Here is a 24,444-nt window from a genome sequence, read left to right on the forward strand (position 1 = left end):
TTTTTTCCAGCTTTTCAGTTTATGGGATGAAGAACTCGGATTATAGTTTTCCTTACGTGCATACATACATATTTGTATATACATATTCTCTGACACAATATGATCAGAGATTTTCTCTTGCGTTGCTTACTTGAGAACTCAACGGCAGTGGGAGCTCACTATTCCTAAAAATGTAAAAACAACGTCGGCGGTATCCAAGAAAAGATTGTGTCGCCATAACTACAATGGATTAATCTGATAATATTTGTGTAATGATAAACTAGTCTCCGTTAAAACGAACTTGTTGCTTGGTTAGTTAGTTTTTTTAAAATAAACCTACTTTATAATCGAAAATAAGGATCAATAGAGATTTTTATGTATTTTGTCTATGTTCATTTGTCCTAAAGAAAGTATGCTTATACATTTCAGGTACAATGAGTAAAATTGGGCTTGTTTACTTTAAAATCAGCAGCTTCGGTTTGTGAAAGAGTGTCTGGGGCAAATATATAGATCAATCGATTTGTGTAATGATCGACTACCGGTTTAGATGTGTAACAAAAGGAGTGTCACAAGCTTCCGCGCAAAAAAAAAAAAGGTGCCTATCACAGTGAGATAGCCTCAAAGATGAAGAAAACTGAGCCAAAAGCAGCGCTAGCACAGATTGTTTATAAGAAATAAAAATATATAAAGTTTTATTACACATAATTAAATATACGATATTAACAAAATAGAAAACAAATTAGACTTTGTCATCGTCTTTAAGCAACAAGAGAAGCATCTATTAAATTAAAGGGGATCAGAAAAAGAGTAATATAGAATAGAGTATAGGCTTACATCCAATAACACCGCAGGCAACACGGCTACCAGAGTTACCAGTAGAATTAGACAAAGGAGTTCCGCCAAGACCATAATCGTCTTTGCCAGAATGAACAACGACAGCACGACTACAAAGAAATACGAATTAAGAAAAATCGTTTTCATTGTTTGATTGTTCTTACCCAATAACGGAATGGATCTTTGATAATTGAATTAGATCACTGGTGATGTTTAAGATGGCCAAGCCAGTAGTATTGTCAGCAACAATGTTACCAAGGTCACCAACATGTCTTACTTCGGCATCAGGGCCACCATGGGTTTTGTTGAAAGGATTGTAATGAGCACCAGTAGAGTTACAACCTATAAAGAGTTACGATCTATACTAAAAGCGCACAGTTTATCCAATATACCTTGCGAGAGATCGCCAAATTCATGAATGTGGATCCCATGATCGCCACCAGTCAAGCCAGTTAAGTTGGCATAGATTCTAGTAGGACTGTCTTGACTTTCTTGACTAAAGTAAACAAGACCATTAACAGGGGGCACGTTGAGATAAGCAACGGCCTTAATGGGTTCAGCGACAACAAAGGAAACAGCAGCAGAAGCAAGAGCAATGGCGACAGCAGTAAAACGCATTTTTCAAGAGAAAGAAAGTGTATGAAAAAGCAAAGAATAACAAGGTTTATTTATACTTGAATGTTTGTATCACTCAGAAGTGGGGGCTTTAAAAATCTGATAGCTTTCAATTCATTCTTACGTCCGCCGTCTGACTAATCTGAATCTCCTTTTTATCTGATCTTTTAGTATAAAAAGTTTTCTTTTATTATTAAATAGCTTAGTTGACTGGATCGCACCAGTTGTTGACAGGCAAACAAGACAAATATTTACAGTTAGGGCAAATCTAAAAATAAATTTCATTGTGAGTGACAATGCACATAATGTATAAATATAGATAATTTTTACTGTGCTGGGATCGTAGGCAGCATAGAATTGGTGGATAGACACAGCAAACAAGACGATCAAAGCAATCAAAGCCACAACACGCAGTATCCAAGTAATAACTTTTACCCTTGTGGTCGCCATAGGGCGCATTGGTGCAACCGTCATTCCCAAAAGGATTCCAACAACGAAGCCTCCTATAGACAGTCATGGTTTAATTTCCCGCTTTCTTCCAGTTTTCCTTTTTTTTTTTTTTTATATATACCAATGTGTGCAAAGTTATCGAGGCCAGGCAATAAGCCAAGGACCAGACTAATTATGGTAGAAACCAATAAACTCATCAAATCTCGTACTGGATGAGGTAATATTTTCCAATTGACGAGTACATCTATAAACATGTAACCTATCAAGCCAAATAAAGCGCCTGAACAACCCGTGGATGCGCTTAAATTTTGTGAAAGCATTGCGGACAGGACAAAGCCCCATATCCCTGATGCCATATACAATATAACATAACGAGGAGTACCGAGTGCTCTTTCCAAATCAACACCCAATCTCAGGTGTGTCAACATGTTCATCAAAAAGTGAATCACACCTGCATGCATAAAAATCGGAATAACAAGTCTGAAGCTCTGACTGGGTATACCATTCGGGAATCCACCAAAACCACAGAGCTCCTGTACGGTACAAGTATCTGTTAATGATTGATAACAGTTGGAAATAAGTGTAGTTGAAGGAAAGCTTGGGACAAGGCGAATACAGGGTGTAAATCTTGCTCCTACATTGACAAGTACCTGTGTATAATAGTAAGAATACAAGCTTTTGATTTTCTTTATGTTTTTGTTTTTCACCTGGAAACTAGGACCAATCATCGGATTAAATGGATTCGTTTCAATCACGCTTCCTGTTAATTGATGGAACTTTACAAACTCATAGATAAGCACACCAGCCATAACAATAGCAGATAGGTAGCTAAAAATAGGTGTGTTAATGGGCCCAATTAAAAGCCTTAGTAAAGGATGTCTATTGTGTCCATAAGGCAAAATAGCTGCTGGTGGTGCCTGGGGTTCTAATAAAGCGTATTGCTGCCCCATAGGAGACCCTCCATAGTAATATTGTGGTTGGCCTGGAAGTGGAGGCGGAGGTGGACTGTAGAACTTGTTATCTTGCTGAGGAAAATATTCTCGATTAGTTTGCTGTTCTAATGGTGTTCCAATTGGTGTATTGTCAACTGAATGGAGCTTTTGAAAGCCTTTACGTTGCTGCATCTCATGGCTGTCAATGGCATCAGATGTATGATTGGGGACAGGTGGTGGAGATGTTGACATTTGATTATAAATAATAATAAAAAGAGAGAGAATATAAACGCTATGGCTTAAAAGGGGCTGTTGTCGTTATTATAATTATTATAAAAAATTATAAAAAAGAGAAAGTCGCCAGAAATCTATTTTTGGTTCGTAACTATTTGCATCTGTATTTTGATGAGCTTAATCACGTCACAGTGCCAAGAAAATCTGGGCTGCCAACTATTTAACAACTGGGCTTTGCATTCGACAAAAGGGATGTATCACTTTATATTTTACATTACTTTTTTTGTTTGTTGTAAATAATGACAGTGTGTATCATTAATGCTTATTGCTCTAATAGTCGCTCTATGCAAATCATTTGATCTGTTTATGAAAAAGAACCATGGAAACTATTTATGACAGAAGATCAGATTGAGCAAGTGTTTGAGAAGGGGTGGTTTCAAAACAATCGAAAGCGTTTAACTGGTTTTGTACACATTCCCTATTCATATTTTGAATTGATTCAGTAACTTATCTGCCTGGAAAAAAAAAAAAAAGCTACTACAAAGCAACAGAAGAAGCATAAGTCTACATATATAAACATGGATCTATTACAATTGTTATGCAGACTATAATGATAAATACCTTCAAATATGCTGATATAAATGTTTGTTCTCCTGATCTGCTAAGAAAAACATTCATCAGTTCATATTTACAAAATGACAGAGGGCTTACATAACAGCTGCATTGTAGTCAAATCAGGTACAGTGACGTGTAGCACCAGCCATGTCCTAATGCTATGAATACAGACTCTTATAGGCATGAATTGAAATGAGTGCAGAAATACGACATATAGATCATGTGCTTTTGATAAAATGGCTTGATTTTACCCATGTCAATCCTAAGAAACAAATCCATGTATTCAAAAAGTATATATGCGATACGAATTCTTTTATACGGATCACATATCATTCTTCATTTGTTTCTAAAACGCTTTCCTTACGCTCACTTATCTCTAGGCATAAGGAAGAGGAGGAGAAGGGAAGAAAGCATAGAGCTCCTTGAATTCTTTTAGATACGTCATATGCTACTAGTATACCGCATTTGGCCATTGTCAGCAGCAAGCCACGAGCCATTTACATTCTGCGTATAAGCTAGGTTGACTGTATTTTAGAATAGTAGAAATATAGGCAAGACAATATTAAAGCGCTGTACTTTTTTATAAGCTGGTGCAGTTGACGAGCTGATAGCAAATGGCTTCATACTTTCGCTTGCTTTGTAGCTGTGTGTTTTATTTCTTGTATCGACTTGAGGGATTGGCTGCGCTATTTGTATAAACGTTTTAGTGTTATTCTAAAGTCATGTAGCCCCAAAAAAAAGGCTTGAAGATGCATGAAAGAAATATGGTGGATGGTAAAGGAACGTGTTTGCTTAAACGGATGTACCATGTATTCACTGGTTTCCCTTCAGTCATTGTAAATATTGCTTACATATTGTCTTTTATGATTTCTATGACATCATTCAACACATAACGCTAATACGAGTGTTTTCCGACTGTGGAGAGATTGGGAGGCGGCCAGTTCAGCGGCAGAGATAACCCGAGTTGGACGTCCATGGAGAGTGGGCCAAACTATTTCAGTTAGTGCAAAAGGTGTACGTTTTGATAAGATGGATATGGAATCCTTGTAAATACGTTAAACAAATTTTATTTATTTATAAAATAAAAAGGCCATAAGGGCCACGTGATATTTTTATTATATCGTTTTTGCCCTGGCCAGTTCAAGTTGTGAGATAGAATCTAAAAATCCCTCTGGGCTCGAGGGCAAAAATGCTTTGGCTGACAGATTCACGAAACAGGTGTTAAAAGACTGCTATGAAGAATTACATAACCATTTAAGCAGTTTCTGCCCTGGGTCAGATGGTGATAGTGGCTATTTTTCATGGTATAGGTGATCAAGCTCATGTAAGATAGCGTAGATTACGGGCCTTTTGATAATCCAAAACGATCTTGTTTGACAGGAGCGTGGTTTCGAGTGGGAAGCTTATTTAAAAGGAGGGATAGATGATCAGCTATAGACTTCGGTATTTGTAGACGGTGATGCATGTCGAGGCAATAGATGGCATGTTGTTTTGTAAGAAGCTGTGAGGTGTGTCGAAGGCAGCGAGTAGTGTTATAACTGGGTAACCAACCAAGACGCCACCGTATGCATCAGCTTCTTTCTAGCCTTGTCATGGGTAACCAAAGGATTGGATCCAAAGAAATTATTGGGCGACACAGTGGGAACAGATTTGAGCCGCATGCAGTACGCCGCTATTCTAAGTTGTTTTACAGGTATTGCAGACGTGTCTTCTTTAATAACTGTTTATCTAGGATATCAGTATATTGTGCACAACGTTTCCACAGTGGCATTTTTGATATAGTATACCACTGTGAATGACTTGTGGAGAGGCGTATATGTGGAAATAAGTAAATCAGAAGCGTATCATCTGGCAACGACAGAGATCATAAGAGGAATTGCGCTTGTACTATATGGGTACGCTCTGCCATAGTCGGCAATTTCGTCAGCTGTAGCATTACTTTTATAGAGGATCTGCAAGAACCACCAAATATTCTGTGTAGGCACGTATTTTGGGCGTCTTCCAATTTGTCGAGCAAAAGAGAACTAACCTTGCTAATAGCAAGACCATATTCTAATTGAGATCGGACTATTTGTTTGTAAAAACGAGTAGCAAGCAATCGGCTGAGACCATTGGGGTTAAGTCCAATCATAGCTAATTGATTCATAGTCGCTAGTGATTTGTTTATGTTGTTAGTAAGAAGCTCGAATGCATTTAGACAACCTCCAGGACAAAAAGGAACCCCAAGGTAAGAAAAGGAGGCTCTAGTCGGAAGCAGGTCTCCATAAAGGTAGTAATTAAGCAATTGATCTGTAGGGTTTAAAGGATCAACTGTGCAGTCTTTTCAGAAAGTAAAGGCGCATTTTTGCAATTTTTATAATACAATTTATACGAGAAAGCGACAAGTCAGCGCGACATCTTTTTCTGGAAATAGTATACATTTGTATACTTTTGGCAAACTTTATGCTACACATACACGTAATAGGCGTTCCACAGTAGTTGATTTCTTATCTTGGTAATACTTTAAGATTAATGTTTTGAGTGGTTCAGAAACTTCCGATAGAAAGCAAAAGGGTGACTGATTTCTAGCCCCTCATATCAAATGACCATTGCTCTTGCAAAACACTTGCAGGCTTATTAGTATTCCAACACTACTATAAACATATGAGTAGATGGAGTTTTCTTTTTTTTTTTTTGTGATGTGATCTATAAGGCAAAGCCCTTTTCTTTCTCCTTGAATTAAGCAAGGTACAGAAAATATGAATATTAATATTGTGTCATACAAATGGCCACAGAGTAACGCTTTAGAATTAAGGGCAATGTTTTTGCATATATTAAGCAAGTATTCATTACAGATTCTGCAAAAGGCAGTTGGATAAATGGCATATATAAAAGGCATTATTACAAGGAGACATATGAAGCATAGGTGAGCTGTATCATCATCATAATGTCAGTTACAATAACAATCAGGGACAAGTGACATGAAATGGAAAAAGCTGAAAGATGAACATTTAAATGCCGAAAATTGATATATATCTTGTTTTTCTGCCCTTCTTTTTTTTTTTTTTCTTCTTCTTCTTTATTTACACAATGCACTTGAATCAGAACCATAAACACCATTCATCAATAACTTCTATATCTTCTTCTATATCCAGCATCGACCTTCACTCAAATACGTCCTCGCATACATCATTCACTTATAAAAGATATTCAGAATTGATGCCTACCAGACGATGGGACGACTCTCAATTAGAAATGGAGCTTGCTGAAGATGACCTCATTGAAGAACAAAGGAAAAAAAAATTCATCAATTCATCTCTCCGACTAAAACTTTCAGAAAACCTTAAATTTCGTCATAGTCACAGCAATAGTAACAATACACCATTATTCAAAAGGCTTTATAGTTGGTTCACATAGGTCATACTCTTTTATCTTTATACCATCAAACATTCTATTATACGCCATGTACATATATATATCTTGTCTAATAAATCCCTTTGAGTCTAGAACTGTCTTTTTGACGCGTAGCATCTATCATATATCTTATCTTGTGTGAAATTGTGTGATTGAAAGGGTGTAAAGAGTAGCAACTGTAGCTTAGCAATCATACTTGTTTAGCATATTTTATTGAATCAACATTAAAATTGATAGAGCCCCTTTTGTAACTGTACCTTTTATTTTGTGTGACTCTATTCACTTTTTAAGAGACCAATCGAAACAATGAAAAACTTAAATTCCCCTTTCTTTCTTTACTCATCATGTCAGTTCCAATCTATTCACCAAACAGCCAATCCATCAGTCCTTCACTTCAACCAGGACTATATGAGTACCTCTCAGAACTAGTTTCTAAGCGTGTCGCTACTATTAAATACATCAGAAAAGCACATGAAGGAAACACACATTGGTTCAACACTATTCTGTTGACAAAAGAGAATCTACAGTCAATGTACCCAAATTCAAAAATGGCTAAAAGGTAATAAATTCTGCCACAGTATGAATAAGGAAGACTAATGGAAAAAGTATTCGTTTTAAAAGAACATATAATTTTTATGCGCTGGGTCTTTCTTTAGGCGCCATTTTAGATATAACAAATCCACTTGATTACATAAAGGCTTTAAATCAAATCATGTTAGAATTCGAGAGGCATACCAACGATGATTCAAAACAAAAAATGGTATCAGCACAATTTGACACCTTATCTGTAATATGATATTGATTCGTGCATGTTTACATAGAAAAATATCTTTAGAAAAAAAACCGATCATTCGGATAATGCAAGTGATTATGGTTATCTGATATTACCACATATCGTAAGTTAAGAGAGAGAGAGAGAAATCAAGAGGCACTCATATTATTATTAGCCGTTTGAAATGGATTACTTTGAGACCTTTTTTACATTGGTAGATATTGTCGCTGAAGCATACTATAAATTACTTGTTGGCACAGAAGGGCCCATCTGTACACAGGCTTTCTTTGAGCTGGTTCTCAAATGCGATGGAAAATTCAAGGTAAGGACAGGATGATAAAAATAAAGGTGAAGACAATTGAATGCCAGTGTATAGAAAATAGTTTCTATGGTTACAAAAGAATTGGACATCATAGCAAGGGAGGCTATTAAAGATGAACTGAGAATGATTGATCCCTTTTCACAAGCGACACAATCCAGTTTCCCAATTGAATTTGACACAAATGGGGATGCTTAAAAGAGAAAGAAATATATATCACAGGCACATATACACATATACATACATCATATACGACATTCATTTTCTTATATACATTTTGAAAAAAAAGTTTATAATCCTATCCTTTGTTACCCTCCTTTAATCACTCCTTAATCAATTGCTTTTTTCTTATGGCCCTGACTATACATAAAATAAATGCTACTGCTCCAGTAAGCAAGAGGTAATACACTTGCCAAGAACAAGTTTTGTACATGTCTTTTTTTTTATTTTTAAAAAAATATTAAGGAAAATAAAAAGAAAAATAAAAAAGAGGCAGATATAACTGTTCACTATCCATTCTATTTTACAAAGAAAGAAAGAAGCAAAAAGGAAGAGGGAAGTGACTATGTACAGAAAAAGCGCTCTTGGAACAAGCCTAGGCTGAGACTTTCAAATGTCCTTACAGCAAGTTCTTCAAATGACTCGACTATAGATCCAGTTTCTGGCTTTTCATACACAGGAGGGGGTTTATCTTTATATTTAGCAAACTTGTCATAGTTGGGAGTCGTAGGTTCAAACAATTCCTTTTCTGTCATCAAGCGGAAGTTTTCATCATCTTTAGGAGGGATCAAGGGCGAGCGAATATCAAGAGGAATAGGTAATGATATCTCTCCCTTGCTACGGTCACTGAAACTTCGTCTACTGCTATTCCTAAGCTGTTGAAGCAGTTGAGATGGCTAGTCATCTTTTTTTTTTGTTCATTCTGTTTTTACCTTTTCAATGCCAAATGAAGCTGCGTCTTTAGATTTTTGCTTTGCAACATTCATCTTTTTCTGTAACTGGCTCTTGAAACCAGAAAAAGAGAGACGTTTCTTTTTGACGCTGAGCTCTTCTGTTGATCGGCTGTCTTCAAATGATGCTTCATATCCTATGCTTTCTGCATACACTTGTGATAATGTTGGACTAAAAAAATCTGTGTCGTTTGGGGTGGATATAACAGGCTTTTTAGGCACCTCAGGAGGAGTCTCGATTGGACTGTGATGAGGAGATTCGACTGGACTGTTGCAAACAATTTCGATTGGACTATTGCCAGTAGTTGTTTGTTCTGGCGAAAGAAAGATATCTACAGTATCGCTAATATCATCGGGAAATACATTGGGCGTGACAAATGGCGTATCGTTTCCCTTTTCAGTTAGTTGTGAGTCAGAAACTTCCGAGTTTCTTCTGGTGTCATTATTGTCTTTGTGAGAGGATGCGACTGACTTGGAGGAAAGACTGGAAAGACTAGTTTGAAAGAGTCTGTCAATACAAATGTCTTGTAGAGTGTCTACAGAATCAGATTTCTCTAGCGTATGTTCTGAACTATCTTCGTTTGGTAAAGATCCATTATGGGAAGTGTCATCTCTGCTCCAAAGCTCTGATGAACTCATCGATGTGTCCTTTTTTAAGGTTATAGAGAGCGGAAGTTTTTCAGGAGGCTTGACTTTTTCTTCAGGGATAGCTCCAAGTTGATCATTTGATCCGCTAGACCAATTAAAAAAATTAGATCCACTGTTCCGCTTACGAGTGTTGAATGATAGCCTGATCGATTTTTTCATAAAGAATTGCAGCAAAGTTCGAATTGAAAGAAGAAAAGAAAAAAACAAAAGCTCTTTTAGTACTTTACATAATTCTTCGTAAATTTATTTTGCTAGGCCTTGGCTTTTTTTCTGACATATTCTAATTTGGGAAATGTGATGTACAGAAAAAAAGGATCGAAGGGCCTAGTAAAATGTTATTGAGCAGATCAAAACATCAAAGATGGATGATATGCTCGGTAACGCTCTTTCCACTTTAAGCATCAACCGTTTCAGTATTGGTAAGTATATTCCCTTCTTTGCTTTATATACGAAGAATGGCTTTTTACTCAAAGGAGCTGCCCGACTCGATGTTTACAACTATTACAAAGTATATGTATAATTTAGTGTAATCACAATGTCAGAAAAAGTATGCGGAAAATTCTTAGCCATAAGTAATAAAACTATCAAGATAATCTGTCCTGAATTCATCCCTAGATATATTTACTTATCACTTTCCAGAGCTTACCTGTATCTTTAATAGATAAAAATTATATGCCTAGCCTATTTATGAATAACCTCATTTCATGTTTATTTGGCCATAGAAAACTACAATATTTGTTTAAGAAAACGTAGATAAACTGGATATAGTTCATTTGCTCTTTGGTCAAAGCAATACATTTGTGAGTATATGGACTCTTTTGCTTATTGTTATACACTCTTTCCGGAAAGTAAATTCGCCTGTGATCGAAAATAGATGCACTCAATGGCGAGAACAAAATTCATGTTGTATGAAATGTAAATTCGTCGTCGCCAAGAATATTTTCGTAGTACCAGTCTTGACGTCCATGGATATACTGTATTTCCAAATTTAGATGTCGTATTGAAACCGTTGTAATGTTATCAGAGTAATAACAAATACAAAAAGAACATGGCTCACTATTCCATTTGACAGTAATATTAACAGGTGGTCTGTCTTGGAGCTGAAACTAACCTAATATTAGAAATCGCCCTCTTTAGTCTCCTTGTAAAAGTTTAAATTCTTTATTCAGTTTTTCCATGAAATCAGAAGAACATGTAGTCATATTTGGCAATGCATATTCTTGAATGGCCACAATGTAGATTGCTTCTATTTGACATGATTTCTTTGTCCTAAGTATTCAATCCTGAAATCTGTTTGAAAGAAAAACATATAAAAACCCATTTTAATCGAGTCCTTTTTTTGCTTCTTTACAGCAGTTATCAAGTGTCCCTCTGAGTGTTCAAAGATCCACCAATCAAAACTAGCCTGTCCTCATGGTCCTTGCTCTGACTCGCTTGTCCCGCCCTCTTTGCTCTCTGGCGTGTATCTGAAACGTTCCCCAATAGTCTCTTCTGACGCCCTGGGTTCTCTGTGTCCTCGTTTCTTTTTTTTTTGTTTTAACTTTCCTGGGTAGTTATCGCTACCCTTCCCAGAATGCACCTTGGTGGTAAGTAAAACTAATATTGGGATATGTGCTCTAATACTAACATACTTTTTTTCTCTTTTTCTACATATACTCATTATCTCTTTCTCTCTTTTGACATAATGTCGTTTTATTCAAACGTGTTTTTCTTTGTCGTCTTTTTACGTAAATAATTTTTTTATTTTACGACAATATTTTATAAAAATACAGTATGTTTTCTAAACAGCATGAACTTTCTTCGGCCCTGTGTTTCCACGTTATTTGTTAGTAGTTCAGAGAATAAGTACTAAAGCAGCAAGACACTGATTAGCGCTTGTCCTCTTTAAGCAGAGTTAGCCTATGAGTCTATTTAAAGCTAGCTTTACCATTTCCAAATGATATACCGATAGTATGCATATACATGTGCGTGTACGTAGCAAGCATTTCCTGCTTCTATTATGGCAACTGTCTTTGTTAGATCTGTACTTAACAAGAGAGCTAGCAAAAATCCTTGATAGGCCTTATAATTATTAGACTCACTCATTTGGACGCTCTTTTCTCTTTATCAGAGTATGCCAATAACTATAGACTTGGTTTCAGTACATGTAATAAAGTACTTTTATAGTAGCTACTTGACATGTATCAGCCTATATCTCTATTACCTGCTAGGGGGCGTTAAGCTTGTAATATACAAGAAGTGCTTACTGAAGCACAAGAAGCAGGACAAATGGTGCAAATATTTTAGAAACTTACACTGATTATCAAATTTAGGTATCCGCGCTTAAAGCATACTGTCTTATCAGTAAGAAAGAACGCTCACTAGAAGAAGGTTGAATAATCAAATCTATAAAGGATTGTGAAGACACGAATGATGAAAGTATACAAACACAAAATGAGAGCAAGTCTCTCAAACGGTTAACTATGCTATCAAAATGCACGTCTATGCTCTTACAGTTTGTCTTTTGTAAATGTGTATTTACCTTTGCAAAAAGATGCCAAGTAAGCTTACAGGTGCTCTCGTCGTACCTTGACTCATCTTTTTTTGGATGATGGTAAAGCGAGAGCAAGCTACTAGTGTTGACAAAATACGCGGCTTCTCTGTCATGTCTTTTCTTCTTTTATAGACCTTCATAAACGTGTGGATGCACACTTACCTTAAGAAAGGACACTAACTGTTTACTTTTCCATACGACACAGTTCAGCCAACCATAGTAAAGTAAGAATCAAAAGAGAGAAAGAAAAGAAAAGGAAAAGGAAAAGAAGGATAAAGCTTTTTTTTTTTCCTTCTCCTTATTTTTGGCTTGATCGACCAATGAAAGCTAATCTGTGCTTGAAAGCTCGCGTTTTATCTTTTCTGTCCTTTTGAAACAGATATCGTTTCAGTCTATCCTTGCTTAAGGAATCTATTTCAAAACGAAATAAAAGAGTACACTATCGATATAAGGAATGTATATAGTGCGTCTATTCACATTTCGAGTATTGGGACAATAACGCTAATTCAAAGTCGCCTTTGCTTCAGAAAAAGGGTTTTATTACAATGTATTTCTCATTTGCACATGTCCTACGAGTACTATCGGGTTCATGAATTTTATAATTATCTCATGATGCATATTCATTAAAAGTTCATTAGCTTGCTTAATACTGAGATCCATGAGGCTCTGAGACAAAGTAGTTCAAGTTCTCCTCCTGTCCATGCAATAAAAGAAGGCTACAACACTTTATTTTTTTGATCTTTAGCAGTGTCATAAAAAATAGCAGGCTGCAGGATGCTGCGAAAGTGTATTATCAAGTGACTGCTGCGGATCAAGGTTTTGCTGAGCAAGTGATATATTTCGGATCAGAGTGCCAGTGGAACAAATGAATCATAGTAACCGGGTGCATAAAGGGCAGCCGTGCAATATCACCAATATGATGAAAATGTAGGATCAAGCCTGCCTTTCTCTAGCAGAACAAGATCATTTGTTGATTATTGTTATTACTTTATTGATAAACTGATATGAGCAAACTTTTCACTTTTAAAATAAAGGAAGCCCTTTTACAGAAAACAGTAAATTTTTGACTCATTGTTGTTTCCGATGAGTAGTTACACAAGCTGCCTTTTTTTTTATAAGTGTACAGCATAAATATAAATCCTTTTACTTTTTTTGCCTTTTCTTACGCTCAATTACTCAAGCAAATAATGGATCATTTGATTCAAGTATACAATAGTTCTACACAAGTATTGATTCCAGTTCTTCAAAAGAGATCAAAGGCATCTTATATTACAGCCGCGATTGCCTTAATAATCGCTCAACGACTGTACTCTTACTTTCGTGTACCGAAACATCTACGTGGCTTCCCCAAGCTACCTTACTTTGGAATAGCAAAGTCGTTGCTGACAAGAGAGTCGCCAAGAGAAAGAGTGAAGAAATATGTATTACCCATTATTGATGAAAACGATGGATTTTATATTGTACGCTTATACACGCATAACATCAGTCATACAGAGAAATAGATCTAATGCATCTTTTTAGAGTAAAATTCCTTTTGGATGGATGCTCTACATCGCTAATCCTGTAGCAGCGAAACAACTTCTACTCAAATCAAGTATGTTAATATAGAGGCAACTAGATCACTGTTTTGTGTATTGAATGACTCGATTTTATAGGCGGGTTTCCCAAGAATCACGGACTGCTAGACAATATGGGGGAAAATCTATTTGTAGAATTCATTGGCAAAGATAATGTAGCTCTTTCTAATGGAGATACTTGGAAGAGACAAAGAAAGGTAATACAAAGCAATTACCGATATTATATACACTAAGCGACTTTTTCAGGTTATGAATCCTGCTTTCCATCACTCTTTGCCTATCAAAACCATGTCTAAAGTTGTGTTCTCATTGATATCAGCCATCGAGCAAGCAAACGGTACAATTCCGGTTGCATCTGCCATGCAGAATTTTACTCTTGATACACTTGGCCTTGCCATCTTTGGTAAGTTCGCATCTCTTTAGTCTACATCAAGGCACGTTTCTAAAGTGCTTTATAGGCTTTGACTTTAAAGCATTACAGGGTGATCCGGACGAATGGACCAAGACTTACAGATTTGTAAGCGACTGTATCTTTGATCCTGTTATCAATGTCTTCAGCTCGTACTCTTTTATCATTGACCGTATCTATCCTAGACGACGAAGAGGCGCTATAGCTACTAAAAAACTTAGTGAAAAATTCTTGAAGATTGCACAACAAAAACGCAAGGAAATCAAGAGTGGTGCTTATGCAGATGTACCAGACAACGAAAAGGATCTTTTGACGCTTATGTTAGAGGCTGAAGAAAAGGGCGACACATGGACATCAGAGGACGAGCTTAGAGTAAGTATAGATTCCCCTATTTTCCTTGTTGAGCAATGCCCACTGATATGTAATGTCAACAATAGCATAACATTGCAATCTTGTTCGTAGCTGGTACGCACCAAGTAATATACATACATATATCAACTCACATTCACCTTAACCTTAGGACATGATACCACTGCTCATGCTCTATCCTTCTGTTTCTATCATCTTGCAAAGAATAAGGTATGCTGCTATGACTATGTCATCTCTTCTATGACACTAATATATGATCTCTTAGGATGTTCAACAAAAGCTAAGAAAAGAGGTACTTAGTATTCTGGGTGATAAGCCGGTTGATGTAGTGCCTACAGTTGAGCAGCTAAAAAATATGCAATACCTCAATATGGTCATAAAAGAAGTAATAGCATAACCTTTCATCTTTTTATAATAATCTAATTGCTCTCAACAGAATCTGCGTATAAATAGTCCAGCTGATATGCTATTTTCACGAGATGTTAAAGAAGATACCATTTTGGCCAACACGCTTATTCCCAAGGGCACTGTTGTTACAATCAATATAGAGGCTTTGCACTACAACCCCAGGTTATGGCATAATCCGGACCAATTTGATCCTGAAAGGTTTGCTCCTGGCGGTGAACATGAAAAGCATGAAGGTATGACTTGGTTACCTTTTAGTAATGGAACCCGCCAATGCCTTGGCATGAATTTCTCTCTGTTTGAGCAACGATTGGTCATTGCTATGATCTGTAAGTTAACCTTGTTGACCAAAGCATAAATTAACACTTTTTCTTGGTTTTACAATAGTGAAAAAGTATGAGATTAGCATTCCGGAAGACTCCATTCATCGTGATCATATTGTTAGTGATATACCATTCAATGGTGCGCCCAAGTCACTGAAGCTGACTTTTACCAAGCGTCATTAAATAAAAATACATGTTTATTATCAACTATTTATACACATCAACATCAACTTTCTTTCCTCTTCGTCTTCTTGTTCATTTTCAAGATATGCCTTTATCACCTCCCATTCATCGTCACTCCAGTCGTCTTGATCTTCACTTTCCTCTGTGGTATCCTTATTGTCTTCATATTCAGATATGGATTTTATGAGTGAAAGGACTTCATTGATCTCTTTCAACGTCTCTTCTCTTGACTCTATCAATTCTTCATGTTGAACGCTATTCAACGTCATTGAAACAAGAAGAGAAAGAAAGGGAAAATAATAAAAAAAACAACAGGAAAAGAGGACTTTTTCAGTGACCGCCTATCCAAAAAAGGTGGGTTTCCCCACACAAATATAGAAATAAATGATCTACATGCAAATCTTGACTTTCTCTTTTGTATATCATATCAGTTTATGTGAATGCTGTAAAGTGAAGTCATCATCTAACTGCGACCCGCTGTGCAACATCAAATCAGATAAAAGAATTGAGCTTGTGATTGTATTCTATTCCTTAAGCAACAACGAAAAAAAGAGAGGGCTAAAGATGACAAAAGATGCCGAATTGCTCTCTCTCTCTCTCTTTCATTTAATTTACAGCCAAAATAGCCCCCTTTGCTCTGACCGGCAATTATATACAAGATCAAGGTTATGCAAACTAAATATTCATGTGAAAGTCTTATTGGTCCCACCTTTTTAGTCTCACTTTCCTCCCCTTTTTTCCTTCTTTTTTTATATCTTTATTCTTAAAAATGAACCGTCTTGAACAAATTGCACTCGATCCACGATTCCATGAAGCCTTGTCTGTCCTAAAAGGCTTTCGAAACGGTGTTGTTTATGGTGCCAAGGTTAGATTCCCGCATGCTTTGGTCATGACCATCTTGTTCAAAACTGGATCGTAAAGTTTCAATATATTTATATAAATACACATAATGCGTTAAACATGTATATATATGTATAGAGTGGAAAGTAAAGTCAAAGGTATTTTGAGAGCAACTAAACAACACGCCCTTAACTTGGGTACGTTTGCTACCATTTACAAAACCTTGATGATTGTTCAAAGAAAGATGAATGACGGAAAGGAAGCTAGTCTTCACCCTTTTATCGCTGGCGTCATTGGTGGTTACTATGTGTTTGGCGATAACAATAGTATTAATCAACAGGTTATTATCATATTTGAGTTTCTCTATATTTGTTCGTAAATTGAACATTTTTATAGATTATTCTTTATTTATTTTCTAGAGTTGTAATGGCTATAGTTAAAGTACCTGTAAAGAGACAAGTGGTGGATGCTCCACCACAGACATTCCCTGTATTCGCTGCTGTTGTTTGGGGATTAGTGATGGTATGGCATGAAGTGTATAGAAAGGGGGAGTTGCGTTAACATCAATTATAGTGGTTATTTAGACATGAGACAGATACCGTTCAACCTTCACTTAGAGCATCTATGCAGTATATTTATCGTGACTCTGATTCGTGGAATTCGCTTCGTACATTAATATGGCACAATAAATAATCTTTTACAAGTGCAAATTTTTATTATAAACTTTGTAGTGTTATAATATGCATTGGCTGTTTTTTAAAGGGTATAATAAGATGTTAATTTTCTTGTTGTTGATGATGTAAGCGTCTATTTCTTAGCAAGGTTGCCTTGTTCATATCAAGTTCAAATATATTGCGTTTTCTTCTTGATGTTGGTGTGGATATTGTGTTTTCATATCTATTCTTTGGTTGTTGGGCAATGGGATAAACAGAAGCAGGTGCAACACCCTTCTTATCATGCACTAACTGTTCTGCCATGGCAATGACTTCTTTTTGAATACCAAATGTTGGGTCATGATGTTTATCGTCTTCTTCTTCTTCTTCTTCTTCAGAAATAGAATCGTATCCACCAAGCGTACGATTCGTATGACCAACTGGTGTGCGCATTTTCTTTTCTTCTCCCATACGTTGTACTGCATACGTGATGTCCAATATTTCCTTGATAGATGAGATTCCTGGAGAAAAGACATCTGTACGTTTTGTCGCTTTTGTCGTTCCAGGTTGTGTAAGATCCGTCTGAAACTGGTTCTGTCTCTTTTGTTCTTCTTGAGTAGCTGCTGCCTTGACTGCTGCATTTTGCATAGCTCGTGCTCGTGGATCATTACTTGGCTTGTGCTTGATAGAAGCAGGAATATCTATCTCTTGTGGAGCAGGTGGAGGGAATTGAGATTTAGTGACCCAAGGATGTTTAAAGAAATCGTTGATCGTATAACGTTTTTCAGGATCGACACAGAGTAAGTTGCTGATGAGATCTTTGGCAGCTGGGGAGATAGGATCCCACCAGGGACTCAAGAAAGTATATTCACCCTTGGCCACCTTGTGTGTAAGTGCACGAATTGATTCATCATAGAATGGAGGGAAACCACAAAGGATGGTATAGAGTACACAACCAATGGCCCACATGTCGACTGCTTTTGAATATTTTTGGTCGCGGACGATTTCAGGGGCAGTATAGCCAACGGTACCACAAGGTGTTAATGTTGAATTATCCCAGATGACTTTTGATAAACCAAAGTCAGCAATCTTGACTGTACCAATACCGCCACCTCCGACACCGTCTATAAATTCACCCTCATCTACTTTATCTTCATCACCAAATGGATTCGCGACCTGCTCACGTTGGATCCAAGGAATAGGTTCAAATAAGATATTCTCTGGTTTGATATCACTAATAATAACAATAGTTATAACCCTTGTCTGTCTTTATCTAGTTTTTTTTTCTTTATACCGATGAACTACGCCACATTCTTCATGAAGATAGCGAATACCTTCAGCTACTTGAGTGATGACATGTCTTGCAAGATCTTCACTGAAATACGTCAATTTGACGATACGATGAAACAGTTCTCCTCCTTGGCATAATTCCAAGACCAAAAAGTAATAATCATCTGATTCAGAGAATTGGATGAGTTGAACAATATTCTTGTGCTTGATATTTCGCATGATTTGCACTTCTTTAAGAATATTAGCTCTTTCTGTTGCTTTTGTCTTCTTTTTCATATTTGGATGTAGGTGAGCTTTTCCGTTCTAATAACAGGTTAACATCATATCAGCTTCATCCGAAGTCCAAATACCTCAGATGCATCCAATTCTCTTTTCCTAACTACTTTAATAGCCACTTCTTGATCTGTTACTGTGTCTCTAGCCTTGAATACATATGAAAATGCACCTCTATTATTTTAAATGATTAGATATACAAAAGTATATAATCTATCTTTTTCTTCTTACTCTCCAATCTTTTCTATGATGTCAAATCTTTCTAGTCCAGGATATTGAGGCATAATAGTCTTTCTTTGCTTTTCTTCTTGTACAATACGCGTTGCTACATCCTTATTCTTTTGCTTCTCTTCTTCATCTATTTTCGTTTAATATATTTATTGCGTTATTATCATCTTTATTTACCTCTAGGAAACGTCTTTTTTTGTTTAAACAAATTTTTTATTTGTGAAATCATGACTATTTTTTTACAGATAAAAAAAAAAAGAACGAGAGGGAGGGAGAAACAAGCTTTTTTTTATATAACCTGCTTAAAAATACCACATTATGACGTATGAAAAGCTGTTACACAGAGCTGATGTCATAGGCAGCGTAATATCCATATAAAGAAAGTCTGCATTGAGATACAGTAGGAAAAGATTGTTGGGAAACATGAACCAATGAGAGCAATAGAATTAATGTAAGTTTACATTGCATTTATTGTTCTTGTATAAAAAAATCACCGCCAAGGGTCTGAAAATTGATAGGCACTCACTTCTTCTTCTTCATCGTCTTCTTCGTTATTTATACTAGATAATGGTTTATGTTGCCGTAGATCTATCTCTCTGTTGAGCATAACCCGTTCAGCTGTAGGAGTGCTCACAAGATTTTCCATTGGACTCTGAAAACTACGAGGTGTATGATCATATCGACGGCTAGGTGATTTAGCCATCTTTCGGATCCTAGGCAGTTCTTCTCCTTCTTTCATGTTTCTCAATCTCTTTTGTCTGCCACTAAAAAAATTATAAAACTTTTCTCTCGTCGCAGGATCGTCCTTATCCATGTCTAGTGGATCAAAGATATCTTCTTCCTTTCGTATTGTCGGCCTGGGTTCTTCTTCAGAACTCTCTGTTAGGTCATCTCTTGTTCGTTGTATGTCATAGTCTGTCAATATACTCACTGCTTCTCTTAATGGTGTATTTGTTACCAATGGTGTAAACTGTCTGGTACGAGGCGGGGATACGATCTGATTTCCATATTCATCTACTAATGCTCCTTGACTATTGACAGAATTGGGCGTTGAACGATTATTGCTATCATTATTGTTATTATATGATGCGCCTTCCATGATTTGTTTAGTTGTTATTGTGCTGACAGAAGGTGCGCGTCGATTGCTTCTGTATAATTCAATAGAAGAAGACGACATGCCTTCTTTTGCACTTGTCTCTTGGGTTAACTCCCACTCTGGGTTTGTCTTGTTCCGTTCCTGAGGTGAAAACGGTGGACGATTGGTGCTTGTCGTGTTGTATTGATTGAATGTTTCTTCTACTGTTTTAAAGAAATACATCCATGCCTAGTGCTGACTTTTAGTTTTGAGCTTTTTTTTTTTTAATTGTTTCTTACCTTGCTGCTTTCCCATATATTCGTTGTTGCTATTGCAAATCGCTCCATTTCAGGAATAATCTTTGAAGCAACAAGTTGATTGCATGTTGCAAAGTTTTTGTCAATCTCTTGTAGATTTGAAGTGATTTGTTGTTGAATTCTTTCTAATTCTGCATTTATTTCTTCATCCATGATTTATTTAGATTTTAGATCTAACGAAAAAAGAGAGAAACACACAAAAAATCCGACCAATCAAATACATTTTATTAGTTTCTTTCTCTGAGTCCTATTCTTTCCAGGACATATCTTGGCATACAATAAATAGGATCCACTGGTTTTAGACCAGGATAACCAAGCAAAGAAAGGCCTGCGACACCAAAGACGGTATGAAAGACATCTGTCATATCTCCTGCTCTATCGGCTATTCCTCCTTTCTCAGGGTCTTGTGCCGATAAGATGAATTTGATCAGTTTATCCTTGTCAATCCAGTGAACATTGCCCAATGTAGAGAGTGACGATAAAACCCACCAGGAATAACATACATCCTCAAGTTTTTGGGGTCGTCCATTCAATCCGCCATTCTTCAACTGTCTTTCACATAACCACCAACTTAAAAGATCAGTATCCACATGATGAAGCGCGTCTGCTATTGCCAATGCACTCACACAGCAAAAGATCTGACCCGCATGAGATTCGGATCCAGGTCGACTGCCAAATCCTCCATCATAGTTTTTACACTTCAATATCCATTCTACTGTCTTTTCTACGTTGATCGCATCAAGACGCTTTAATAATGACAAGCAACTGAGTGCAATATATGAAAATCGACTATCGACTTCTCCCCATTCATCGCCTTTGAAGGATCCATCTTCGTTTTGTAATGATTGAATATCTATTTTTTATAAGTCTTTTATAATAACATTATTATTATTAGTATTTACATGTTATCACTTTTTCCACATCAATAGTATCCAAAGCGTCAAGGGTGATTAATACTTGGATAGCAGAGAGTGTGCAGGTCATATGTGGGTCATGATCAGTATGTGCGCAAAAGCCTCCTGTTTGATGCTGAAGACTTGCAACATAGTCAATTACTTCTTGTCTTGGTAAAGCATCAATATGGTTCATCAAGTCAAGTGCTGTCAAACCCCAATAAATGCCATTCAATCGTAAATGTTCAGTAAGCCAATATTCAAGTTCATCTTGACGTTCATTCAACGTCTGGATATATTTCACATGAAGTGGTATCAGTAATTCGTCCGTTGAAGTCATCAAGAAAAAGAAGAAGAAAAAAGACCGCTTTCCTTTTCTTTTTTTTTAAAAAAAATAAAATGTCAAAAGAAGAACGACAACACAAGATTATAAACGTTTTGGAAACTTATTTTAGTGATGCAAGTTTATTATGGGATAAGATCATGGTGAGCAAGATCACTGCTGATCCTGAAGGCTGTTAGTTGAACTTATAAATAAAATACATGCGCGCGTCAATTTTTTTAACATGTATATATACACAGTTGTTTCCTTTGACACATTAAGTAAATTACAAAAGTTTAAAGCAATAGAAGCAACACCAGAAGAGATCAAAGAATGCTCCAAGATACGTTCGCTGAACAAACTAAAGGTAACAAGAAATATACAAGACTGAAACAAGCATTGACTGACTCTCTCTCTCGTTAGTTGAGTGAGGATGAAACGCGTATTGCACGTATTAAACCATTTATACCCAACAAGAAAGAGGAACTGGACGAATGGTCGATCTATGTTGAAGGGCTGACGAAGCCTTATGTTGATGAAGCTTCTATTTCCGAATTATTCACCAAACTGGTCGGACGCGTATCCTTTGTACGTATACCTGAAAACAAGAGAGGATTCAAGCAGTTTCAAGGGTTCTGCTTTGTCGAATTTGATAACAAGGAATGTGTTGATAAGGCTATCAAACTCACAGAGTCTACTGATAATTTTAAGCTCAAGTTGCGCATCATGTCCAAGTAAGCAGATCTTTAGTACTTGTATGATCAGACCATAATATTTGCTTTAGATTCGAATGGAACAAGTACAAGGAAGATTATTTAAAGAGATTTGAGGAAAGAAAGCAATGGATTCAAAGCCTATGGCAAGAGTATAACAATAAACAGCAACAAGAAAATTCTAGCAAGATGGAATTAGACAAGGAAGAGACAACATTCAAAAAGGGTGTGATTGTGTTTGTGGACCATCTTGATCCAAAATGTTCAAAAACAACTGCTATTGAGCTTCTTCAGACATCTGGAGTTTCTATTGCATTCATGACGCCAAAGAAGAAAGGGCTGACATCGGTACATATTCGTCTAGAAAGTCCAGAAGATGCTCAAAGGATGTGTGATTACTTTGAAAACCACCCGACAATACAAGAAAATGAACAGGATAAAGTAGGAAAGGCGAGCAAAGAACATAGCGCAGAGACACTAAAACTAAGAGTTTTAAAAGGTAAATCATATACACACGTATTTGAATATATATCTAATCATGACACACATACACATATTTTATAATAGGTAGGGAAGAGGAAATATATTGGGAAAATGATAGAAAGAAATAAAAGGGGTATTATTCAAACAGATGTTAAAAATAAGTTTTCATAAAACGTTAATCCTCCTGGTCCATCATCACGACAGAGTAATCCCATACGTTCGGTAATGAATAATTGCTCTGAAGCGACAGGTATAGCCAATTTTTCTAATTCTGCTAGTTGTAAAGCCGTGATATGTCCACCTCTTTCTTTGACATGCTTAAGGATGCGATGTGCCGATCGATTATCATCCATTGTGATTGACTCTATTACGGTCAGTCCACTAGAGAATTTGCGTAGTCTAAAGGGTAGTTTTAGACGTTCAAACTCTTGAGCTGCCTTGTAGAGATCCTCAGGTGATATAAGTGCTAACATCATAAGTATTCGTTTTATATATCTTTTTTTGTTTCTTTTTTTTTTTTTTTTCTTTTCTTTACCAACTCCTCTTGCTCGATTAAAAAGACAGTAAATATCTGTCAATGATCTCATATCGTCTTGCTTAAAGAGTTTTCCTAGAAATTCAGCAAGTTCTCTTGCTAGTTCTTGATGGTAAATCGATCCAGCTGAGTTTCTATCATCCCTCTCTGTCAATACGTTCTCCTGGAATTCCTTAAGATATGATTTATAAACTTACTTGGTCACAGGTGAAGAAATACCAAGGTTAAGCAAATGAGTTCGAAGCTCAGATAGTTGATCGGTTGGATCTTTGCTCATTTTAGCTGATATCGATTCTGCAAGCTTGACCATCTCTGTAGCCTTTGACATCAATCGGTCCAAGTCTTGGAACGCATCTATCATCGTTTCATTTGCTTCTAATGTCGACTTTTCAATACGACCTTGGATAGCACCTTTACAAAAAAAAAAGGATTAATATGTCTCTTGTTGGGATAGGATGAATACATACTTATGCCAGCACCACGCGATGTACCAACAGGTAGAGATAATTCTTCTACCTTGTCCCAGCGTTTGTCATTCAGAGCTGCCTTTAGATTGGACAAGAAGCTGGAATGACCACCACGACGAAAAGAAAGTTTGATCTCGGCCGTACCATTCGTTATCTCTTCTTCTCTCTTCAAGTTTGCACCACACATCTCGCACTGGGTCATGCTTGGATGGTTGATAAAGGTGCACACACGACACGTATCTGGATTATTGTTGTCATCCTCTATCACCGAACTAGTAGTTGTAGTACTCGTTGACTGTTTGACACCGCACAGTTCACACTTGATGGCTGATGCCTTGTTTGAGAAGAAACAGATGGGGCAGGCCCAAACACTGGTACTGATAGTGGTTGTATCCTTTTTCTTTTCCTCAAGTTGAATCATGATCTTGGGAGACGAACGCAAGAATCCTCCCTATGAATACATATTTATGTATATATATATATATATGTGAGTTTAATATATAAATTTGACATTAAACTTACATAAACGTCAATATCCTTGACATGTTTTAAGCTTATTTCTATTGAGTGTTCCAAAGGATTAGCATCATCAACGTAAATTATACGGTGAGAAGTTAAATAACATACACCGTCTTGGTAATGTTCTAATTTTATTTTTCTGCTTGCAAATGTTCAATTCTTTCTTTCTCTCTCGTCTTTATAATAGCTTACCCTTCATAAAGCCCTACATGCCCTTGTTGAATCAATAAAGACTCGTTTGGTTTTAGTTCTGGTCGTTTAGAAGAAGACAAGACTGTGGGTTGAAGGTAATTCAT

General features: G+C 36.6%; 13 protein-coding genes across 13 annotated transcripts; 5 read left to right on the top strand and 8 right to left on the bottom strand.

Annotated features, from left to right (window-relative positions):
- Positions 1-677: 677 nt before the first annotated feature.
- Positions 678-1,681, bottom strand: RHIMIDRAFT_30836 (putative superoxide dismutase). The gene is made up of 4 exons (XM_023614564.1): positions 1,206-1,681; positions 978-1,155; positions 814-923; positions 678-757 (listed from the first exon to the last, which is right to left on the bottom strand). Exons 1-4 carry the CDS (start codon positions 1,429-1,431, stop codon positions 738-740), a joined length of 534 nt encoding a protein of 177 aa, XP_023464208.1. The 5' UTR covers positions 1,432-1,681; the 3' UTR covers positions 678-737.
- On the bottom strand, positions 1,631-2,687 carry RHIMIDRAFT_205252 (rhomboid-domain-containing protein; the record flags this gene model as incomplete). Its single annotated transcript, XM_023606815.1, has 4 exons — positions 1,631-1,696; positions 1,759-1,931; positions 2,000-2,528; positions 2,586-2,687. 4 exons carry the CDS (start codon positions 2,685-2,687, stop codon positions 1,631-1,633), a joined length of 870 nt encoding a protein of 289 aa, XP_023464209.1.
- Positions 2,688-5,503: 2,816 nt separating this feature from the next.
- On the bottom strand, positions 5,504-5,805 carry RHIMIDRAFT_239326 (uncharacterized protein; the record flags this gene model as incomplete). The annotated part of the gene is made up of 2 exons (XM_023609147.1): positions 5,504-5,632; positions 5,689-5,805. 2 exons carry the CDS (start codon positions 5,803-5,805, stop codon positions 5,504-5,506), a joined length of 246 nt encoding a protein of 81 aa, XP_023464210.1.
- A 923-nt stretch (positions 5,806-6,728) lies between these two features.
- On the top strand, positions 6,729-7,055 carry RHIMIDRAFT_245025 (uncharacterized protein; the record flags this gene model as incomplete). The annotated part of the gene is made up of 1 exon (XM_023610137.1): positions 6,729-7,055. One exon carries the CDS (start codon positions 6,729-6,731, stop codon positions 7,053-7,055), a length of 327 nt encoding a protein of 108 aa, XP_023464211.1.
- A 341-nt stretch (positions 7,056-7,396) lies between these two features.
- RHIMIDRAFT_239327 (uncharacterized protein) lies at positions 7,397-8,341 on the top strand (the record flags this gene model as incomplete). Its single annotated transcript, XM_023609148.1, has 5 exons — positions 7,397-7,611; positions 7,674-7,839; positions 7,874-7,948; positions 8,000-8,146; positions 8,201-8,341. The coding sequence occupies 5 exons, from the start codon at positions 7,397-7,399 to the stop codon at positions 8,339-8,341; spliced, it is 744 nt and encodes a 247-aa protein (XP_023464212.1).
- A 365-nt stretch (positions 8,342-8,706) lies between these two features.
- Positions 8,707-9,904, bottom strand: RHIMIDRAFT_293333 (uncharacterized protein; the record flags this gene model as incomplete). Its single annotated transcript, XM_023613976.1, has 2 exons — positions 9,076-9,904; positions 8,707-9,018 (listed from the first exon to the last, which is right to left on the bottom strand). The coding sequence occupies exons 1-2, from the start codon at positions 9,898-9,900 to the stop codon at positions 8,707-8,709; spliced, it is 1,137 nt and encodes a 378-aa protein (XP_023464213.1). The 5' UTR covers positions 9,901-9,904.
- Positions 9,905-13,461: 3,557 nt separating this feature from the next.
- RHIMIDRAFT_298578 (cytochrome P450) lies at positions 13,462-15,836 on the top strand (the record flags this gene model as incomplete). The annotated part of the gene is made up of 10 exons (XM_023614303.1): positions 13,462-13,734; positions 13,796-13,868; positions 13,930-14,048; positions 14,098-14,254; positions 14,310-14,632; positions 14,698-14,725; positions 14,781-14,839; positions 14,895-15,014; positions 15,066-15,363; positions 15,422-15,836. 10 exons carry the CDS (start codon positions 13,462-13,464, stop codon positions 15,538-15,540), a joined length of 1,569 nt encoding a protein of 522 aa, XP_023464214.1. The 3' UTR covers positions 15,541-15,836.
- A 425-nt stretch (positions 15,837-16,261) lies between these two features.
- On the top strand, positions 16,262-17,408 carry RHIMIDRAFT_228529 (peroxisomal membrane protein 4). Its single transcript, XM_023607617.1, has 4 exons — positions 16,262-16,455; positions 16,519-16,720; positions 16,777-16,902; positions 16,954-17,408. The coding sequence occupies exons 1-4, from the start codon at positions 16,310-16,312 to the stop codon at positions 17,071-17,073; spliced, it is 594 nt and encodes a 197-aa protein (XP_023464215.1). The 5' UTR covers positions 16,262-16,309; the 3' UTR covers positions 17,074-17,408.
- RHIMIDRAFT_293336 (Pkinase-domain-containing protein) lies at positions 17,157-19,089 on the bottom strand (the record flags this gene model as incomplete). Its single annotated transcript, XM_023613977.1, has 5 exons — positions 19,002-19,089; positions 18,828-18,954; positions 18,674-18,770; positions 18,328-18,626; positions 17,157-18,267 (listed from the first exon to the last, which is right to left on the bottom strand). Exons 1-5 carry the CDS (start codon positions 19,051-19,053, stop codon positions 17,157-17,159), a joined length of 1,686 nt encoding a protein of 561 aa, XP_023464216.1. The 5' UTR covers positions 19,054-19,089.
- Positions 19,090-19,299: 210 nt separating this feature from the next.
- RHIMIDRAFT_259124 (uncharacterized protein) lies at positions 19,300-20,387 on the bottom strand. The gene is made up of 2 exons (XM_023611383.1): positions 20,199-20,387; positions 19,300-20,148 (listed from the first exon to the last, which is right to left on the bottom strand). Exons 1-2 carry the CDS (start codon positions 20,367-20,369, stop codon positions 19,315-19,317), a joined length of 1,005 nt encoding a protein of 334 aa, XP_023464217.1. The 5' UTR covers positions 20,370-20,387; the 3' UTR covers positions 19,300-19,314.
- A 56-nt stretch (positions 20,388-20,443) lies between these two features.
- RHIMIDRAFT_239334 (geranylgeranyl transferase type-2 subunit beta-like protein) lies at positions 20,444-21,449 on the bottom strand (the record flags this gene model as incomplete). Its single annotated transcript, XM_023609149.1, has 2 exons — positions 20,444-21,069; positions 21,119-21,449. 2 exons carry the CDS (start codon positions 21,447-21,449, stop codon positions 20,444-20,446), a joined length of 957 nt encoding a protein of 318 aa, XP_023464218.1.
- Positions 21,450-21,508: 59 nt separating this feature from the next.
- RHIMIDRAFT_239335 (uncharacterized protein) lies at positions 21,509-22,742 on the top strand (the record flags this gene model as incomplete). Its single annotated transcript, XM_023609150.1, has 5 exons — positions 21,509-21,626; positions 21,692-21,798; positions 21,855-22,159; positions 22,216-22,660; positions 22,716-22,742. 5 exons carry the CDS (start codon positions 21,509-21,511, stop codon positions 22,740-22,742), a joined length of 1,002 nt encoding a protein of 333 aa, XP_023464219.1.
- A 25-nt stretch (positions 22,743-22,767) lies between these two features.
- On the bottom strand, positions 22,768-24,444 carry RHIMIDRAFT_245033 (Vps36-domain-containing protein; the record flags this gene model as incomplete). The annotated part of the gene is made up of 6 exons (XM_023610138.1): positions 22,768-23,093; positions 23,163-23,305; positions 23,360-23,573; positions 23,630-24,080; positions 24,152-24,287; positions 24,341-24,444. 6 exons carry the CDS (start codon positions 24,442-24,444, stop codon positions 22,768-22,770), a joined length of 1,374 nt encoding a protein of 457 aa, XP_023464220.1.

This window comes from Rhizopus microsporus (assembly GCF_002708625.1).
Source record: "Rhizopus microsporus ATCC 52813 unplaced genomic scaffold scaffold_13, whole genome shotgun sequence".
NCBI classification, from domain to species: Eukaryota; Fungi; Mucoromycota; class Mucoromycetes; order Mucorales; family Rhizopodaceae; genus Rhizopus; species Rhizopus microsporus.

What these genes read in the sequence shown, in the direction of transcription:
- RHIMIDRAFT_30836 (XM_023614564.1), bottom strand. Translation starts at nt 1,431, where the DNA reads ATGCGTTTTACTGCTGTCGCCATTGCTCTTGCTTCTGCTGCTGTTTCC. An exon ending in AAGATCCATTCCGTTATTGG is followed by an intron (nt 924 to 977) that starts GTAAGAACAATC and finishes ATTTCTTTGTAG; the next exon opens with TCGTGCTGTCGTTGTTCATT. An exon ending in TGCCTGCGGTGTTATTGGAT is followed by an intron (nt 758 to 813) that starts GTAAGCCTATAC and finishes TTAATTTAATAG; the next exon opens with ATGCTTCTCTTGTTGCTTAA.
- RHIMIDRAFT_259124 (XM_023611383.1), bottom strand. Translation starts at nt 20,369, where the DNA reads ATGGATGAAGAAATAAATGCAGAATTAGAAAGAATTCAACAACAAATC. An exon ending in ATATATGGGAAAGCAGCAAG is followed by an intron (nt 20,149 to 20,198) that starts GTAAGAAACAAT and finishes AGTCAGCACTAG; the next exon opens with GCATGGATGTATTTCTTTAA.
- RHIMIDRAFT_228529 (XM_023607617.1), top strand. Translation starts at nt 16,310, where the DNA reads ATGAACCGTCTTGAACAAATTGCACTCGATCCACGATTCCATGAAGCC. An exon ending in ATCTTGTTCAAAACTGGATC is followed by an intron (nt 16,456 to 16,518) that starts GTAAAGTTTCAA and finishes ATATATGTATAG; the next exon opens with AGTGGAAAGTAAAGTCAAAG. An exon ending in ACAATAGTATTAATCAACAG is followed by an intron (nt 16,721 to 16,776) that starts GTTATTATCATA and finishes ACATTTTTATAG; the next exon opens with ATTATTCTTTATTTATTTTC.